At 45.5% G+C, this 19,148-nt stretch overlaps 1 protein-coding gene across 1 annotated transcript in view; it reads left to right on the forward strand.

The window, feature by feature from the left end:
* Positions 1-1,275: 1,275 nt before the first annotated feature.
* KCNK9 (potassium two pore domain channel subfamily K member 9) overlaps positions 1,276-19,148 on the forward strand; it is an 86,874-nt gene continuing 69,001 nt past the window's right edge. The window contains exon 1 of the mRNA XM_027721164.2: positions 1,276-2,327. Coding sequence (XP_027576965.1) covers positions 1,739-2,327 — 589 coding nt within the window. The 5' untranslated portion in view covers positions 1,276-1,738. The remainder of the gene's footprint in view (positions 2,328-19,148) is intronic.

Below are 19,148 nucleotides of genomic sequence, written 5' to 3' on the forward strand. Positions count from 1 at the left end.
TCTGTAGGGCTGTACAGGTGTGTGCATGGGGGCCACGGTATGTGATGCTCAGGGTGGGTAGAGCTGTTCATATGTGTATGTGGTCGGTGGCGTGCAATGCTGGAGAAGAAGGCAATGGTGTGTGAAGCTCAGGGTGTGAAGCTCTGCGTGTGTGCCTGTCGGTGGTGTGTGGGGCTGTACGTGTCACTCTGTGGAGGGGCGGTGGTGCGTGGAGCTGCGGTGCGTGAGGCCACGGGGGAGGCGGGCACAAACCTGTCCCGGCCGCTACCCGCTGCTCGGCTGGAGAGCGGGAGGGGCTCCGGGCTGTCCCTGCGGGAACGGCACGAGCCCGCCCCGCTCCGGGCTGTCCCTGCGGGAACAGGGGCGTGGCCGGGCCCGGGAGGCGGGAGGGAGCGAGGGGTGCTCCGCGGCCGCTCCCGACCGGGGCGGCACCGAGGGGGTTAACGCACTCCCCGCCGCGGGCCGGGGCGGGCTCCGCATCCCGCATCCCGCCTCTCGCGGCGGAGCGGGCACGGGCACACGCACACACTCACACACACACACGCACACGCCCGCACACACACACACGCTCTCTCACACACACACGCGCAGGCGATGGCTGCGGGGCGCGGGCTCGCTTCTCCCCGAGATGATGTCAAGAGCCCGGGAGAAGGAGGAGGAGGAGGACGGTTGCTCTTTTTCTTAACGGCTTTGTTCTAAAAACCATCCTAAATAAAGCAGCCCCCGCCCAGAGCGCCGGGGGAGCAGCCGTGAAAGTACCCTTTTATTTTCCCGTTCCCTTTTTTACCCTCTTTTCCTTTTTCTCCTTTTTTTTTTCTCTTTCTTTTTTTTTTTTTTTTTTAATCTTTATTCTCGTCTCTTTGTGTCCGCCTGGGGCCGAGCTGCCCTCCCGCGCTCCCCGGGGGTAGCCGCCGGCGTTTCTCCGCTCCCGCCCGGCAGCCCTACGGCCGGAGCCAGCGCCCTCCGCCGCCGTCCCGCCCCGCCGCTGCCCCGGGGCAGGTGCTCGTTTCGCGGCCGCCGCCGGCGCCTCCCCCGCCCTCCCGCCGGCCGGGGCGGCTCCGCGCCGCTCCTCCCGCCCGCGGGGCGCCGGCTCCCGCCGCCAGGGCCACGCCGCCGGCCCGGCGCCCCCGCCTCCCGCCGGAGCGGCGGCGCGGCCCGGCGCGCCCGGGGATGCTGCCCCCGGCCCCGCGCCCGCCGCCTGACACCGCCGCCGCCGCCGCCCTCGCCGCGCCGGACGCCGCTCCGCTGCCCACGCCGCGGCCACCTGCAGCAGTAGCAGCAGCAGCAGCAGAAGCAGCAGCAAAAGCAGCAGCAGCAGCCGCCCGGCTCCCCGCCGCCCGCCGCGCACCGCGGCGGAAAGAATAGAGAGCGCCCAGCCCGTCCCGACCCGCCCGGCCGGCGCTCCCGCAGGCAGCCGGGGGCCGGGTCGGGTCGGGTCCCCGACGGTCGGAGCCCGCCGCCCGCCGCCCCTCTCCCCGCTCCTCCTCCGCGGATGGGCGCGCTGCCGCCGCCCGGCCCCCCCCGGCCCCGCCGCTCCGCCTGAAGAAACTTGGGACGGCGGCGGCCTCCGCCTCCCCGCCGCGCCCCGCCCGGGCTGCGGGCGACCCTTCCCCGCGCCGCCGCGACAACTTCGCGGGGGGACCAGCCCGCCGCAGGACTCCGTGCCGGGGCCGCCGGCCCCTCGGCGGGGACCCCCTGCCCCTGGCCTCGGTGCTGGGGAGGAGCGGGGGTGCCCTGGATGGCCCTGCGCACTGGGACGGCTTGGTTTGGGCAGGTCCTGCGCAGAGTTTCCCGGCTTCAGGGCACCTGGTCCCGGCGCTCCAGCAGCCTCCTGTGCCTCTCTTCCTCGCAGGAGTCCGAGCAGGCGGGCGGAGAGCGGCCGCCGCCGCAGCACAAGCTGCCCCGGAGCAGCGGCAGCGGCGGCGGCGGCGGGCGCCGCCAGCCCCCCCGGCGGCTGCTCCCCTGCTGTGGCTGCTGCGGCCTGTCGGATCCCCGGGCGGCCAGGGGGGGACATGGTCCCCTCACTCGCCCCTTGCTGGCGGCCATGAAGAGGCAGAACGTGCGGACCCTGTCCCTTATCATCTGCACGTTCACCTACCTGCTGGTCGGGGCTGCCGTCTTTGATGCCCTGGAGTCCGACAACGAGATGCGGGAGGAGGAGAAACTCAAAGCCGAGGAGATCCGGCTCAAAGGAAAGTACAACATCACCAGCGAGGACTACCGGCAGCTGGAGTTGGTGATCATGCAGTCCGAGCCGCACCGAGCCGGAGTCCAGTGGAAATTCGCCGGCTCCTTCTACTTTGCCATCACGGTCATCACGACCATCGGTGAGTGTCTCCACTCGGGGAGGCCCTATGGGGCCACGACCGGGGCTGGGGCAAATGCTCCCCGGGTTGGGAGAAAGGGAGAGGGGCAAGGAGGCTGTTACATGCAAAGGTGGCAGTGCTGGATGAATTTCTTTCTTCCCTCCTCTATTATGTAATTCATTGCTCTTCTTGGGCACTTGTTGGACTTGGCGGTGTCCCGCACCTCTTCCCCTGGAGATGGATCCTTCATCTCCTGGGTGGCACTGGGGAGGAGTGGGGCTGCTCTGGCAAGGGGAATTGGCAGTGGCCAGGTGGCTACCATGGAACTCTGGCTTGGGCGGCGAGGAAGAGTGGGGGAAGAGGCAGGGTGACACTCTGCTGGGGTTCCCCTCAGGAAGAAGGCCCTGTTGCCGCACTCCTTCTTGCACCTTTGCTTAAGAGACATGGGGAAAACTTGGGCAAAAGGCAGCTGGATGAGAATGAAAATAAAGAGGACATGGGAACTAGATCAGCTGGGAGAGACCTTGATGTAGCCAAGCGTAGCCCTGCTTTAGCAAACTTTGTTTTGGTGTTGGCGAGGGCTGCGGTGGCGGTTCCCACAGCTGTTGTCCCATTGCTGGGCCTTTCCTGGGCATTCCCAATGTGTTCCTGAAGTTTTTATTGCAGCTGGAGTGTCTGATGTGTCAACAGGTCATAGTCTGCATCTACCCTTTGTGGGCACATGGTGTGAAAGGCAAAATGTTGCCTGCTGTCACATCTGTGATGCCCAGATTCCCAGATGTACCATTTCCCAGGACAGTCAAGGGGCAGTCAGTGGACACAGCCATGGGCTGTCATTTTGTACTTCCCTGCTTCCTGCAGCTAAAGCTGAGCATTTCACACAAAGTTTGCTTCCCTGCCATGAAAATAAACACCACGAAGACTAGAGGCTGCAATGTGCACACAGAACTGTGTTACAACTCCAGCTTTGGCTGGATAGGCAGATTTTCTTCCCTGGTTTTGTATTCTTTAAGGTGAGTTTATTGAGACTGTTTGTAATGTTCTTCTCCCAGAACTTCTAGCCCCCTAACAACTGGGGAGATCTGAAAAGACCCTTCTAGCTCAGTGGCTGTTTAATAGTGCATTTTACAGAACAGGACAGGAAAGTAGCTCTTATTAATACAGAACGACTTGGTCTTCTTACTATTTAGGGTTTGTTACAAGAAATTTTTACACTGCCACCTGAAGATGATGAGTTTTCTGCGAACATGATGTCCACTGCCCTTTGACAAGTACCTACTTACTTTTGTATTTGACTGTATTATACCTGGAGCAGTAAAAAAATTTCCTTTGAAAGATCATCTGACAGTGTAAAACCTATTTGCCCTTACAAAGATAAGAATTTTTAAGGAATAATTTCCTCTTCCTTTCTGCTATTAGATATATTAATATAAAAAGCAAATATTTATAGGTTATAGAATATAAAGTAGAATGGAACTTTGGCTGATGATTTGTATTTCCCGCTGTTCATTACAATGTCAGAACTCTCTTTCCTCCTTTGACCGCTGGGTCTCTCATCCTTGACCTGTCTCTTGTCACTTATTTCTGCTAAGTGAATACTGGACTGTCATACCCCTCTGGATTACAACAAGTCTTCCATGCACACGCCTGTGTACTCATGGTGCCCTGTACTCCTGCCTAAGACTGACTGCAACACTTGCTGCGTTTGTAAGCTCAGTTGGTGACAGGTGGAAAGGGCTGTTTGTACAGTAGTTTGATGTTTTGATCATGTTTTACCTGGAAACAAGTACAACTTGCTTGGGAAGCTTTAGCATTTTCTCCTGCAAAGAGCTGGGATTTGTTTAGGAAGCTCGGAGCACCTCAGCTTACAGAGAATAGCATGCATTTCTGTAGGCAGAGGCACTTTGGGATGTCAGAATTGTTTAAATTTAAAAGTGCATATAGCAACAGGGAACCACTGGGAGGAAGAGTAACAATAAAGAACGGTGTAGAAAGACAGACATTCTGTAACAATTGTTCATTTGGGAAACTCTTCTCCTGGAGGATATCTGATCCGTCTTTTAAAAGTTTATTAATAGTTGCTATCTGCATCTTGCCAAATGCACTGCTATTTTTTGTACCATCTCTTCTGTACTAAAGTGGCTTCCTGATGATATCTGATCTACTGGTAGTCTATAAAAGTGAGCATGGAGAATTTTTCTTTAATTTCTTATTATCCTAAAATAATTTGGCTCACAGAGGGGAAAAAATTACTTTATTTTTTTAAGTTCTCAGGAAAATAAGAGTTCTTATCTGTGTTTCTTGCACTGGGGAGTGATTTTAAATGTCCGTATTAATCGCTAGTGAAGATTCCTTTTTTAAAATCTGTGTGTATGCTCTTACATACATGTCCTTCTCCCTCTAAAACCTTTCAGACAGACTTTCAGGAGCGCATGCAGTGGGGTATGCATTGGGGAACATGCTGTAGTCAGTAGGTACTCTAGCAAAAGTGTGTCTAACTAACGGGCTGATTTTTAAAACTGAATGCCTTCCCTAATCTGGATGGGTACCTCTATCTCCACAAAACTTCTCTTCTGAGAAAACAGTGACAGGAATCAGAGGACCACAAAGCCGAGCAGTATGAATGTGGTCGCAGACTAATTTATGTCTAACTTAATTGTACTCCGTGATACTGCCGTGCTAGCAACATGTCTGAAGCAATTACCTCTTTGCTGTGCTGATTTCAACTACTGTAGCTTTAATTTAATCAAAGGCGTTTATGGCTGGCCGTGGCCCATCAGCCCACTGCCCTCGGTAGCCGGGAAGAGGCCGGTGCTTCTCGGCAGGTGCCGGGGCAGCGGCGCTGCGGGGCGGCCGCGGGCGGGGCGGGGCGGGCGCTGCTGCCCAAGGGACGGGTCTGGCAGTGTCCCCGGACCGTGGTGCTGAAGGGAAGGTCCCTCTTCGCCCTCGGGGCGTGGGGAGTGAAGGGACAGCTCTATCAGTGTCCTCGGGCGCTGGTGCTGAAGGAACAGGTCCAACAGTGTCCCCGGAGGTGGTGCCGAAGGGACAACTCCGGCAGTGTCCCCAGACCGTGGTGCGGAAGGGAGAGCTCCACCAGTGCTCCCAGTCCGTGGTACTGAAGGGACAACTTCGGCAATGTCCCCAGTCCGTGGTGCTGAAGGGGTAGATCCTACAGTGTCCTCAGACCGTGGTGCTGAAGGGACAACTCCAGCAATGTCCGCAGTCCGTGGTGCTGAAGGGACAACTTCGTCAGCGCCCTGGGACTGTGGTGCTGAAGATTCAGCTCCCGTCCATCTCCGCTGCTCCGGGCTCCCCTCATCGGGCAAACTCTGCAGCTTGTTGCTTCCCGTGAAAACACACCATTAAAGACCTGTTTGGAAGGGAGCATGAAAACCTGAAACCCTCCTGTGTGAGGTGAAGTGCTAAGATTTGGTCAGCTCTCACATTTCCTCAAATCTATGGCATTTGACTTTTATTGGAGGGTGGTGGTGGGTTCTTGCTTGTCAAGCTGAGTACTAAACAAAGAAGCAAGGGCTAATCAAGTAAATGGAAACAGTTTGTTTTTCACCTGGGGCATACCATATTTTTCTACTCTGCAGTGCAATGTTCTTTTCTTTTTTCTTTTTTCCTTTTTTTTTTCCTTCAACTGACACAAGAACAAAAAGATTGACAACAGCAGGTGCTACATCATTCAATGAGTCTGCTCTTTAGATCCATTAGGGGACAAAAAAGAATCATCTTTCACAAAGTTTTGGTTATGTTTGAATTCTGTGAAAGTTTTCAGGTGCTCAAAAAGAACTATTAAGCTTTTCTTGGCTCTCACCAGTTGCTTAGTTTATTTCAAGATTGTTCTAGTTTCAGTTAGCTAGTATAATTTCCTATCCATTTTCAGTTACACAGTGAAAATGATGGAAGAGAGTAGTTTAATGAAATTCTCCATCCAGCTACTTGTCTTTTACGCGATACACTGAGATATGCCACAGAGTTCTTCAAGAGGCATGAAGGGAAACACCAACTTTTGAAAATAAAAGGTTATTACTAGGATTGCTAATAAGTTTTAGTGCCTTTTTCTACAGGTCTATAAGAGTCAGTAAACTGCTTCTATGTAGGCAGGTGTCAACACTGTCAAAATGTGTTATTGGTATGGATATCGCTCTATCATTTAGGCCTTAAAGGGTGATAGTCATACTTGATTTAACACCACCGAACTCTAGTAAACACTGAATATTTCTGGAGGCTTGTGCAGAATGTAGGAACTGAAAGCTGTTTATGTCACCCTAAAATGAACTGAAACAACAAACAGATTGAAGATTGTTATTTAATTATTTTTTTCCTGAGAAGTGACTGTAAGAGGAGCAGAATTAAAACGGTTTGTACTGTGAATTGCTAGTCTTTTTTTATACCTTTTGGACCTTTGTTTTCAGTTTTGAACCTACTACAAGCACTGAGTGAACTATCCTGGCGAACACAGAAAAAATACTTTTTTAACAATGTGGTGCAATACCTGTAATGGTGAATGGAACAGGCACCTATTGATGGCTGTTTGGCTACTGAGGAACTGTCTGCATCCAGATGAGAACATTGCATTTTTCTGGCAGATGGTGGCCTGACAGGGAGTTTGAACCTGCATTAATGAACTAAGCAAACACATGTTTAAATCCATTTTGAAATAGCAGTTGAGTCTTCATATTCTTTCTCTGCATCACTTTACCCTTCTGTAAAATGGGTATAAACCCACCAAATTAATAATACAATGATGTCTCTAATTTGGGTCAGAAGAAGACCAAAGTGTTTTCACATGTGAATTATTTTGTCCGTGGTGCTCCCTCTTTAAGACCAACCTCTGGGTTTTTGAGCCTGGTCTTGGGTTTTGATGTATGGTAATATATAAAGCCAGTCCACTGGAAAGGTTTCAGTAGGGAGTTGTGGCAGATGGACAGCTTGCAATGAAAATAAAGAAAAGAAAGGAAGAAAACAAGACATGGAAAGGGAAAGACTGAGAATAAGGACAAGGTTTTGGGCAATTAACTGCTGCATTCATGACTCTCCAGGACCATGAAGGTCATATCTCATATAAAAAAACAAACAAGCACAGAGTAGATTAAGCCAATCAGTTATTAATAAACTCATGTGAAAGCAGAGGGCGAGATTTTCTGGTGAGGTGAATGCTTGTAGATACCATGAAGTAACAAATGTATTAATTCATGACATCTGAAGCTTTAGTGAAGAATACTGGATGATCAGGACTTGAATGTTGGTGGCATCTCCCAGGCAAGAAGGAGGTCAGCTTCAGTGAGCCACATACTCCCCTGCATAATTAAAAAATTCTGCAAGATCATTTCACAGTATTTTCTTTGTCTGTTGGAGATTAAAAAAAAAATATCCAAAATACTGTTCTGCTAACATAGAGGAGTCTTTGAGGCTACTTTGCTCATGTGTTTGTGGAAACAGTTCTTGAGTTCTTGACGACTGGTTTTGCAACGATACCTCACATTCCTGCCAGAGGCACTTGAGCAAAAGCTTTTTAAAAATCACTGATAAGCAAGTAAAAAGTACAGCTCGGAGTGATGCTGACCTGCAACTTCCCACTGTATGGCTCACTGGCAGTGCAAGTGTAACAGCCAGCAAGAGTCAGAAAACAGTTTTAGAGAAACATCGAGAAACATCTGTCCACTGAACTAGGTGATGGTGTCAGCAGATTTCCTTACTGAGAATTACTGAGAATTAGTGTCTTGTAGTTTTTTAGTATTTGGTGCTCTTTCACTTGCTCCTAACTATTCATAACTTCTTTCTTTAGCTGAAGCAAGTGGGATTTAGATTAAGCATGAAGAAAACTCTTTCCTCCTGTCAGGGTGGTTGTGTGCTAGCAGAGATTGCCTAAGGAGACTGTTTTAAAAAGAGATTAGAAAAAAATCTCTCAGGAATCATTGTTATAGCTGCTTTTGCCTTTGGGGAGGAAGATGGACTGGATGACCTCTTGAAGTCTTTATCCTTTTTTCTACATCTTGAACCCTAATAGTTCTTGGGCTAATTTGTTTTTTCTTGAGAAAGAAAATCAAAGATCTTTGAAATTCCATTTTCTCCACTTTATGGTCTTTGCTTATTGATTAATTTCTATGCAGTAAACCCATTTATGTACCTTTGCAAGTGTCAGAACAGAAATATCTGTGTTTGCCCACTGTCAAGGTTACAAGCTACAGGTGTTGGTAAGTCTTTTGGGAAAGAAGTTAGCTGAAGAAGAAAATGATCCTGCTGATAAAAGGATGCCAAGCAGAAATTCGCAGGGCAGAACTGGGAGGGAAATAAGGTGTTTTCAACTGAAAATAAGGGAAGAAGTTTAGCTGTTAGCTATGGGCTAATGCCTGCTTCAACTAAAAAGAATAAAAATCTCTGATTTCTCTGGGAACAGCTTCACAGCTATAAGGCTTGACTAAAGAAAAACTGATGAACAGAGAACTTTCCTGTTGGACACCATGAGTTTTGGGACAGACACTGCTGGTCTGGCACAAAGGACGGCCCAGGATGCTGTTGTGTTTCCTTGAATGCAATCTGAGCTGAGGTGCTCAATTCCTTCAGTACCAGAGCATATTCCCCCGTAAATGCTGAAAGCCATTCTGATGGCTTTGAGCTGGAGTTGCACAGTACTTTATATTCAGAATTCTGTACTGACATTAGGTGATTCATCTTCACAACACCTCTGTGTAAAAATTATCCTCAGTTTAGAGACAAGAAGAGAAAATGACTTTCTGAAGGCTCAGGTTGGGAACTATTTCTAATTGCCAAACAGCTCACTTCGTTCTCTGTCAGGCAACATGGCATCAGTTCACAGCCAGATTAAACAGTGGAGATGAACCAAAGGCAGAGATCTGTAATGAGTTCAGGTGATACTAGTAAACTCCTGCAGCTTAGGTCTTCTGACATACAATAATAGCAGAACCTGGAGCTTTATTTTGTGAAGGATCATTTACTGTTCTAGCTAATTATCTCTGTTATTACTATGTGTCTTTTGTCAAAGGCCCTTTAGGCTATTAGATGTCCACTTTCTACGGATTTTATTGAAGATCCTTGGTTGGGTATGGATAAAGGCTGCATGAAATATCCCCTTCCTCTCTAACAGATGTTAGCAAGGACACTTGCTGGTGATGCAGAACTAATAAGTGAGAGTCCTTGCTGCTTGTAAGTTGAACTAATGAGTTCAACTGTGGACTTGTAACAGATGTTTGCTGTGTGTAGCAGGCTTATTCACCTCTTTTTGGATATTTTTGAGTGAAGCCATGGACTACTTCAGAAATATCACACATGGACATTGCTGTGATGCAAATTAATTTTAATTTGTTACTTGGTCAGGATTATAGTCTGTGGAATCTACTGACTTTGAGTTGAATAGATTACCATGTTACTGTACCCTCCCAACTGTCTGTGACTTAATAAGCTACAACTAACACTGATATTTTTGGTGTTGTGGCTATAACATTTCCTTTGATTAAAGTGAGAGGGTCTATGGATAAGGGAATGTTTGGCAAAACCAAAAGAAAAGCAAACAAAAACCAAATCCAAAAATAAAGGCCTGATCTAAAGTCTGTCGTTAAGTAACAGAGAGAATATTTTGAGTCACATTAGTTTTGGATGAGATCATTATTTGTTAAGAATTCTACAATTCAAGGAGCTATATTTTATAACAAACCAACTCCTGGAAGTTATCTGTTATAGCAGTTTTCAGATTTATTTGTCCTTAATAATGAAGCAAACAGAGTTTGTGGTGTTAAAGTGTACGTTCACTTAAACATGTATACTGATTTGTATTTTTTTAATTGAAAGTGAAAGGCTAAACTACATGTCTACTGTGCACCTTAACCTTTGAACAAAGGGAAATCTTGAGGAAGAATGTTGTTTTCATTCCATTTATTTGTTGTGGTGTGTGGTTCTTTTTTTTTTTTTTTATCTGTTTTCCTTTCTTTCATCACTGCCAGACTGTTAACAACCTCTTCTGATCCAGCATCTTCTGATCCCCTGAGATTCTTTTTTCTTTTTTTTCTTTTTTTTTTTTCTTTTTTTTTTTAAGTGTAATGTGCACTTACTTTTTTTTGTTTGTTTTTTTGGGGGGAAGAACCTCCAAAGTTTTTTGGCAGTTTTTTGTTTTCGAGGAGTTAAATGACCTTATATATATCTGGCCAATTGCCACAAACGGCTTATGCAGTCATCAGTTGGTTAAAGGGTTCAGTGTCCTTTTTAACTGCTTTCATTAAGGAGGTGATTAGTGAATGCCTGTGAAAGGAATCTCTCTATTAAGGACTCAGTATTTGTTACTGATTAGGATGCTTAGAAGGTAATAGGCTGTATTGTCCTTTCAATTCCCTGCACCAGCAGGAAAAAAGAGCTTCAGAGACAAGCGGGCAAGTAGTGGGGTTAAAAGGCATCTGATGAGAAGCTGGTTATCTCCTTGCTCTCCCACCACAGAAGAGGATCGCTCCCTCCGCTGGCTGCGTGAGCCTTCTCAGGCAGGAAAATTTCACAGAGAGCTTTAGGGCACAGATTGATCAATGAAACCTGCTGCAGCTCTCTCTAATTGTGTAATGCAGGAGATTAGCTGTGAGGAAATGCTCGTAGACTCCAAATTTAGGGATATTCTTGACATATTGAAGGGAAGATAGAAATAAAAGATCTACTTCCAAGGCAATTGGCACTCTCAGCAATTTCCGGTGTGTGCCACCTCTAACTCTTTACAAAAGTATTTTGGGTGCAGATGGAACATTTTATTTCTTCCACCCTTTTTTCTTTTGACGTCTTCTGGAGAGGATGTCCTCCTCCTATGTTTAAACCATCAAAGGCTATGCAAACTGTATAAGAAATTAACTGTTGTAACAAAACTGTAACCACTGGAGTTTTGAGTTGTCACTTTGCTGCATTTCATACCCATATGGAACTTTTCAGGACCAGACATAGTAGGAAAAGGTGTTAAATATTCTTGTTTCAAGGATCTAGACCTCCGTTGCTTGAACTACAGAACAGTTGCTATTAGTTGTTTATAATTTGAACTGTTATGGTGAAACAAATCTGACTTCACTCAGTGAAAATAGTGTTTATGGCAGTAATAATTTTTAAAAATCTGCAGTTTAGTTCTTAAGTTAACTTTGTTCTGGGTAAATATGAAATATTGTTCTGCAGTAAAATCAACTCAAGCAGCAGGAAGGAGCTCTGTCCATAAGGCTCTGCATGCAGGCTGCGTCGTGTAAGATGCTGCATCAGAAATATTTTAAAACTGTTCATGAAATAAAGATGATTGAACTCTCCATCACAATCTTGCATCAGAAAAACAACTCACACTTGCAGAGGTGACTTGAAGGCTCAGTGCTCACCCACATTTTTCTGGTCTTTGAGAACTTCTTGGGCTTCCAGAGGTAGACCATGAATTTTAGAAGACTTCCTTATAGGATAAAGCATACATTATTTTCTCCTGAGGACTAGAAACAGTAGAAGGATGCCCTTTAAGCATTATTCAGGGTTGTCACATATACTAGGCTGTGAAAAACCTGGATTGCCCCAGACTGCCAAAGAGGAAAAAACCCCTTATTTTGGGATGTGAAAGCGTGGAGCCCAACATTTGAGCAGAGAAAGTCTCTCCCAACATTTGAACTGATTTACCCACCATCCCTTTGCCACATGCTCTATACATGCCCCCGATCTACAGTTTGTTTGCTTTAGGAATGAGATAAGGCTGGTTCTAGGCAACTGATAGTTAAAGCAGTGACACTGGATTTGTACCAAAGCACCTGGAAATCCCAGTAATTTGACCTGAATTCTTTAGCTGACCTTTCAACTGATATATGAAGAATTCAGTGATCTTCTCAACCTCTCTCCTTTAAAGTTTCTCCCTTCTTTTGCTGTTCCATGTAGGAATGAAGATCCCAAGAAGAGAAAGGAGCTGGCTGCTGTTCAGGCTATGCTATTGCCTCATCAGCTTTTTCATTCTTTTCTGGTATTTTTGTCTGACAGACGAATAAATGATCATCCAGTCTTTTGGCAACAAAGGTTTCAGCGCTTAAAACACATCCTACCTAGTAGTAAAAGGCCTGTTATTTAAAGGGCACTTTTCAAAACAATTAGTACTTTAGTAGCAATGTGTTTGCCTTAATGAGTGCACTCTGTCAGTCAGAGGAAATAGCACAAGCTGATACCTAGTGATGTAGACTTACATAGGCAAATTAACGGTGTTGCAAGTCAGTTAATGAATGTACTGCACGTCTAAGAGGTTTATTTTAATGAGTGAAAAGCACTAGGTGTGATTCAGAGTGGCTTAACTTGTGTTTTTTTCCCAAATATTCCCCCCAATGATATTTTCATTCAGAAGCCCTCATACCACTTCTATGCTTGTGATAGTTTATGCTGTATGGGTTGCATTCAGGTCTGGTTTGACTTGTGGGACTGGCACCAAAGATAATTTTTCAGAAAGTCTTCATTGCTGTTGCTGTATGATGTTTGAAGTCAGTGTCCTTATGATATAGGTACATCAGCTACTGGCATTTTGGTATGACATAGATTTCTTTTTAAATGTTTCAGGAGGCTTTTCTTTTCTCAAGATGGACCACAGTAAAGGCTGGTGGTACTGAAAAGGTAAAGGCATGAGATGCAAGCTTGGCTCTGAGTATATCCAACAACAGGTGTCACAATGGAACTTGCTGGCTCTTGAGCGTGTGTGGTTTTAATTTGGGTGACTTGCTGGAACCTGACTGCAGGTTGAGTGATAAGAAGTTAAAAAATATTTCCATGCTCTCTTTGAAAAGAATTCAGTCTGAGGACCCTTTAAAATATGATCAAAACCTGACTGTTCCTGTTCAGGTCTGCTCCTGAAGAGCTTGAGTGCGGTACACTGAGTAAGGAAAGGTGTTAAACAACAGCAAGGTAGTGTTAGAGTGGCCACAGAGGAAAAAGAATAAATCTTTCTAACAATGATACTAGGGAAACACTGAAATACATTGCCTGGGGAGGACATGGACACTTCTTTGCCAGGTCTTGCAGAACAGGATGGACAAGCATCTGTCAAGAGTGCCCTATGCATACAGTTCTGCCTTGAGGCAAGGTAAGGACTATCCTCCTCCTCCCTTAGTTTTAATGGCTCCATACACCCAGAGGCTGTTTGAAGTTTGTCTTGGATCTTGCTTGGGATCTACGTAAGTTCATCTTGTCCTTTTTTGTTTCTGAAGGTTCCTGCTTCTCTGAGGGATTATTAGTGCATCCTACAATTTTGTCTCCAGCTGAATATCTGGATAAGAATCAAACCTCTTCTCTAAGCAGCAACTGCTCACTGTTAGCAGTGTCACCAGTTTTTTTATGGCTGCTGTTTGAACAGCTCTACCAGTGGCTGTCCCAGGGAAAAACAAACATGCTGCCTATCTTTAAAAGAGGGACAGGAGAGAACATGGGGAGTTAATGCTCAGTCAACCTAAATTTGATCTTCAGAAAGATATTTGACCAAGCTGTTAATCAGCATGAAAGTACCTAGGGGATAACGAGGGACAAGCTGGAACAAACCCAAATTTTTCTTGAGTGACTCACGTTGGACATTTCTGAGTTCGTTTTTTTTTTTTTTCCCAGTAAACAACTGATAGTGGGGGAGCAGTAGGTCATGATGTTTATTGCATGCATGGCATGATAATAGCATTGAGTTCTCATAATTACAGTAAAAAAACCTAGACTGGATTGAATTGCCACAGGTGGGTACAAAGTCTGGATAGACACACACTGTGGACTAGGGGCTGGACTGTGGCTGAACTTATCACATGTGTGAAAAGCACATACACTGTGCAGGTAAATGGATAAACGGGGCAGAAAATACAAACCCAGCGTCCCCCTGCTAAATCTGCCACCAGATAATTTCACAATAGGATAAAAAAATGCAGAAGTAACTATCACTAGTTTTCTGTCAGATTGGATGGACATAACATGTACAGTCATACAAGGACCTGTCTTGTTGTTGATATTTTCAGTTTTGCCATTAATGGCTTGTCAGATAGAACAGAGAGTACACATATTAATTATGAGAGGGATGGCTAGTACTTCAAGGGCAGGACCAGAATACAAAACGATTTTGATAAATTGGAGAAATGGTCTGAAATCAATATGACGACATTCAATAAAGTCAAGTGCACAGTTTTACACTGAAAAAGAAAATATCAAACATACGTATAGGAAGATGATATGAACTGACTACATGCAAGTACTGCAACACCATGCTGATAAAGTGGGAAGGCTTCATCTCGGAAACTGGATCCAGTTTTGGGCACACAGTGTTTTGAGAAACGACGAGAAAAATCAAAATGTTACTAGAAAACTTGACCAATATTCAGTGTGGACAGGAATTGTTTAGTTTGGAAGAGAAATACATAAAGAGGGCAATAATAACAGCTTCAAACACGTGGAAGGTGGTTGTAAAGAGGAAATTTCTACATAAATATGCAAGATTTACACTTCAGCACCACAGATGTATGTTCATCATCAGCTGTGAAAACAGCTGTAACATGTTCTATAGGGAACCTAAAAAGTGCCAGTAATGGGATATTTGTCTGAACAGATTAAACCATTGTCCAACACACATGGGCCTGGTGTACTTCAGCCTGCCTCAGACCTGAATGGACTGGATTATCTGCTGAGGTTCCTCCAAGCCATGTGTTCCTAGGAATGGGTGTCTGAGAGATGTGATACAGGAACTGACCGGGGAGTTGAGTAACCCTTGAGGAGCTAAGCATCCTGAAGTAGGTCAAATGGTTTATTGAGGTTTTCTCCCAGCCCTCACCCTCTGGGATTATGTACTCCGTGGATGTTTCTGAGTACTGAACTAAATGTACAGCAGCATTTGCTGTCTGACAATGGACTTTGTTATGGTCAAGGCTGAACTTGCCTTTAAGAGAGTTGTACTAGACCAGGCATCAATATGCACCTTGGAAATTCTGTCATGCAGAAACAAAGAGGTTTCTCCTCTTTCCCTAAATCCCATGCATACAAACCAGCAATTTCCATAACACAGACAATCATCCAATCTGTTATCTTGGCAGACACCAAAGCCTTTCTACTTTGGAGGAAGGAAATCTATCCCATAATACACCTGTGCAATATATGGCAATGGTGATTTTGTTGCTAACCCCCGCAGCAATCAGTTTATGCCCTCAAGCATGAGATTTGATTATCCTTGTCATTATCTAAGCTACAAATGTTATTAGCAGCCATAAAATTGTCCATTAAAGTGAGAGGAATTACTTGCCTGCACCAGGGGGAGAACAGATAATTTACCACACAGATTTAAGCCCAAATGTGTGTTTTTTTTCCAGAAGAGCCCTCTAAGCCTTTGTACAGCCTCCATGTTGGCATTTCAAGACCTGCTTCCCCCTGCATAGCCTTCAAGTCTGGGTCTTTTACAATAACGGTGAGACAGATACATGCTGTTGGAATAACTTAAGGTATCATGAGCATGTATTTCTTCATGTTCCATAGCTTGAATGAATGCTTCCCTAATTCTGGAAGTGCAAATGCCCAGACTTTGGTTGAGTTCCATGTTTTCTATCCTTCAGTGATGATCTGAACTTCATTTACACAAAAGCAATTCTGGGTGCCTTGGGCTGACTTGGTGCCCGTGGAATGACTGTGCGTCACTGGTTGAGTGTAGGATCAGTCGATTTGCTCCTAGCAGGGCCATTTTTATAGGTTTCCTTGATACTGCAATACTAGGTTTTTATGAGAGGAAAAAATGATATATCACAGGGGCCAAAAAAAGATGCTCTGTCTGAGTGGGTGAGATCCAGGGTAGTGTCTGAAAAATTTCTTTGTCTTCCCTGGGACTGGCTGATTCATCCCCTTCCCACCATGCTGTTAATTCCTGTTCATATATCAGTTCACCGTAAAGCTGCTTTTTTATTCCCATGTGTTATTGTGTTCCCATCTCCTTCCAACAACAGGGAGTGGGAGAGAACACCTACAGCTTTCCCAACAGACAAAAATGGTGGATCCTGACAGACTGGAACAGATTCTGATCACAGTTGTTTTCTGTAAATCTTGTGGAACTTGATTGTTTTAGTGTATTTGTTGACTTTAAACTGAGATGAATGTGTGCAGAATCTGGTCTGAAGAGCCCATATTTTGAAGGAAGCATCCCCTCCTACTCACCCAACGAATTTACACACATGCGGTGTAGCATCGATATTAGCTCCTGTAGCAAATAGAAAATGTGTCAGTAGCCTGAAAGGAACAGAAAATGTTCTCAAACAGGGCTTAAAAAAGTAAACAAACATCATATAATGAACAAAATCAATACAGTTCCATATTAGCCATTACGGATATCGCTGTCTTTGTCTGCATCATACTGTGCACATTTCAGTGCTGTGGGAAATGTAGAACCCGGGGATCTAATTTCAGAACCTGGAGATGGTGTATTAAATGCAAGGCCTGGGGTAGAAGGCCTGGCAGAGATTTGTGTAAAATAACAGAAGAGGTCTTCCATTTGAACCCCTCCTCAAGAGCATTACCTGAATGAAAGGAATGTGAATACATGTCCAAAATGGATATATATTCAAAGGTGTTACGACATTATTAGAAACAACTCCTCAAAAGCTCTTTTTTCCTGAGTCATTCCCATTTAACAAATGACTTTGTGAGAACTAGCATTGGGTTCAGGATGTCCAAGAGCGGACAACCTTTCAGCTTTCTGCATTCCAAAATCTTTGTATTCCTTAACCGCTCTTCTGCTTGGAGGGAATCCGAGACGGAGGAATGTCCTTATGCTTTCCAGCCTTCCTGTCATGGCCTTCCATTACTCTTCATATCTTCCAACACAATCAGTAATATTCAAACTATTCTTGTGGGCTTCTCTATTGAATTTCTTCAAGCCAAGCTGCTCTTGGCTGCTGAAGGAATTCCTTCTTCTCCTGTTCTTTTTAGAACTTGATGTCCCTATTTATCCAGGAAGCAAGAGTCAGGGCTGCAGACTAAACAGGTGGTTGATGCTCTTCTTAACGAGAAGACCACGTCATCACCTATCTCAGTGGAAGTTGTGTTAGATTTAATAGGAGGAAATAAATGCTCCTGTGATCCAGGGCCATTCTTTGATTGCTTGCCTAGTACACTTAATATTGGGGGAACATTCTGTGTCTTTTGGATGATGACTTTTGCTTCCATTCACAGTGCAGAGCTCTTTGCCAAGGAGAGACTGGCAAGTTTTCCTGCACAGCACATTGGTAGAGACTTGGAAGAAGAGGAAGAAGCTGAAAACACCTGTTAGGACAAAATGGACCATTGCTTGGAATCCTGCATTCAGGTGATTTCCTGAAAGAGAAATGTTTGGTTTTGATGGTCTTTGGTCTTCTAGTGTTTCAGTTCCATATATCGGAAAAGCTGTGCATGCTCACTGAGTCTCCTGGAGAGCCACAGGAGCTGTACCTCTCTGTGTTTGCTTTTCTAATAGAAAGATAGTAGAATGTGTCAGTGAAGTGTAGATTGATTGATAGATAGATGGATGGACAATTTATTTTCTTTTGTATGTAACCTATTAATGTGATGTGCTCTGACCCTTTTACACGTGTCCCTCTGGGAAGCCCTCAGGGAGGTCCACAACCTTTCATCCTGAAGGGGAGACAGAAGGCTCTTGTCTCTCCTCTGCCTTTTACTTCACCTCCCAACTGCAGTGCTTGATGTCGATCTCGCTGCTCAGAGTGCCTGCAGCAGGCACGAGACCCAGGGGCCTGGGTTTCTTGTCTCTTTAATGGCATTCTGTGAGCTTGTGCTCAGAGGGAGGCAGAGAGATCAAAGGCTGTGCGAGTACACTGCGCTTGATTTTGCTTACACCAATACAAATCGATTGACTTCACTGAGTTATGAGGGATTTACAGCTAGGGGAGAACAGATTCTGACCTAATGGCTCCAAAAGAGGCTTTTCTTGGATGAGCAATGTAATTAGAGCACTGGAACAGACAGATTTCGTGACTCATCTGTGGGTCTGCAGTCTTTTCTTTGCTTCTAGTAGGGTGTTCACTAATGTCACCACACTTTCATTTCACTTGTGGGCTGATCTAATGAAGGACCAACCTTTGCTGGATCAGAGACCTTTGTTCAGCTGCAAAGCATCCTCCAATCTTCATGTCACTGTGAAAACTTCAAGCTCAGGACCAGACACTGGAGTAGTGGAAAAGTTCCACTCTCTTCTATGTTTTACTAAAGCAGAAGACTAAAATAAGCAGAAGAAATGAGGCAGAGGCTGGGGAGAATGGACTGATGACTGAGTTCACTTACCAATCTCAAATATGTATTCTAGCAAGGGGAAAAATGATGGAGCACATGTTCCAACATCAACCTGTGCCATATATCCAGCCAGAAAATGGTACAGGTATTTTGAAATCAGTAAAGCTCCTTTTCAGAGCTGGCTGGAGGTCTGGGGGCGAAAAAATTTTGTTAGAAGATACCAGTTCACTGAGACTGTAAGGCATTCATTTGGGAAACTTTGTTGAGAACTTTCCCTAAGTTTGGGGAGGATGAGGTAATAATGGTTGATGTAAGAGGGACTAAGCATGTGTTTGGGAGGACTGGAGGTGAGCACAGTCACAAGGCTTGTGCTTGCATCCTCCGGGTGTCTGGGGGCTACGCTGGACACAGCACTCAGGACATGGAGGTGATGCAGCTTTGGCTGCTGGTTCTCCTTTGGTCCCAGTGCAACATGAACTGGATTCAGGGGCCAGCTGTTGCAGTTTGGTTGGTGGCCATGACAACAACAGTAGCAGGGTTGTGGCAGGGCAGAAGCCCTTATTCTGCAGCACATGTAGTCCCACCTCTTTTTCACCCATCTCTCATTTCAGCTGAGCTTGA

The sequence above is a fragment of the Pipra filicauda genome, unplaced genomic scaffold (assembly GCF_003945595.2).
Source record: "Pipra filicauda isolate LSUMZ 115617 unplaced genomic scaffold, ASM394559v2 scaffold251_size2273266_pilon, whole genome shotgun sequence".
NCBI classification, from domain to species: domain Eukaryota; kingdom Metazoa; phylum Chordata; class Aves; order Passeriformes; family Pipridae; genus Pipra; species Pipra filicauda.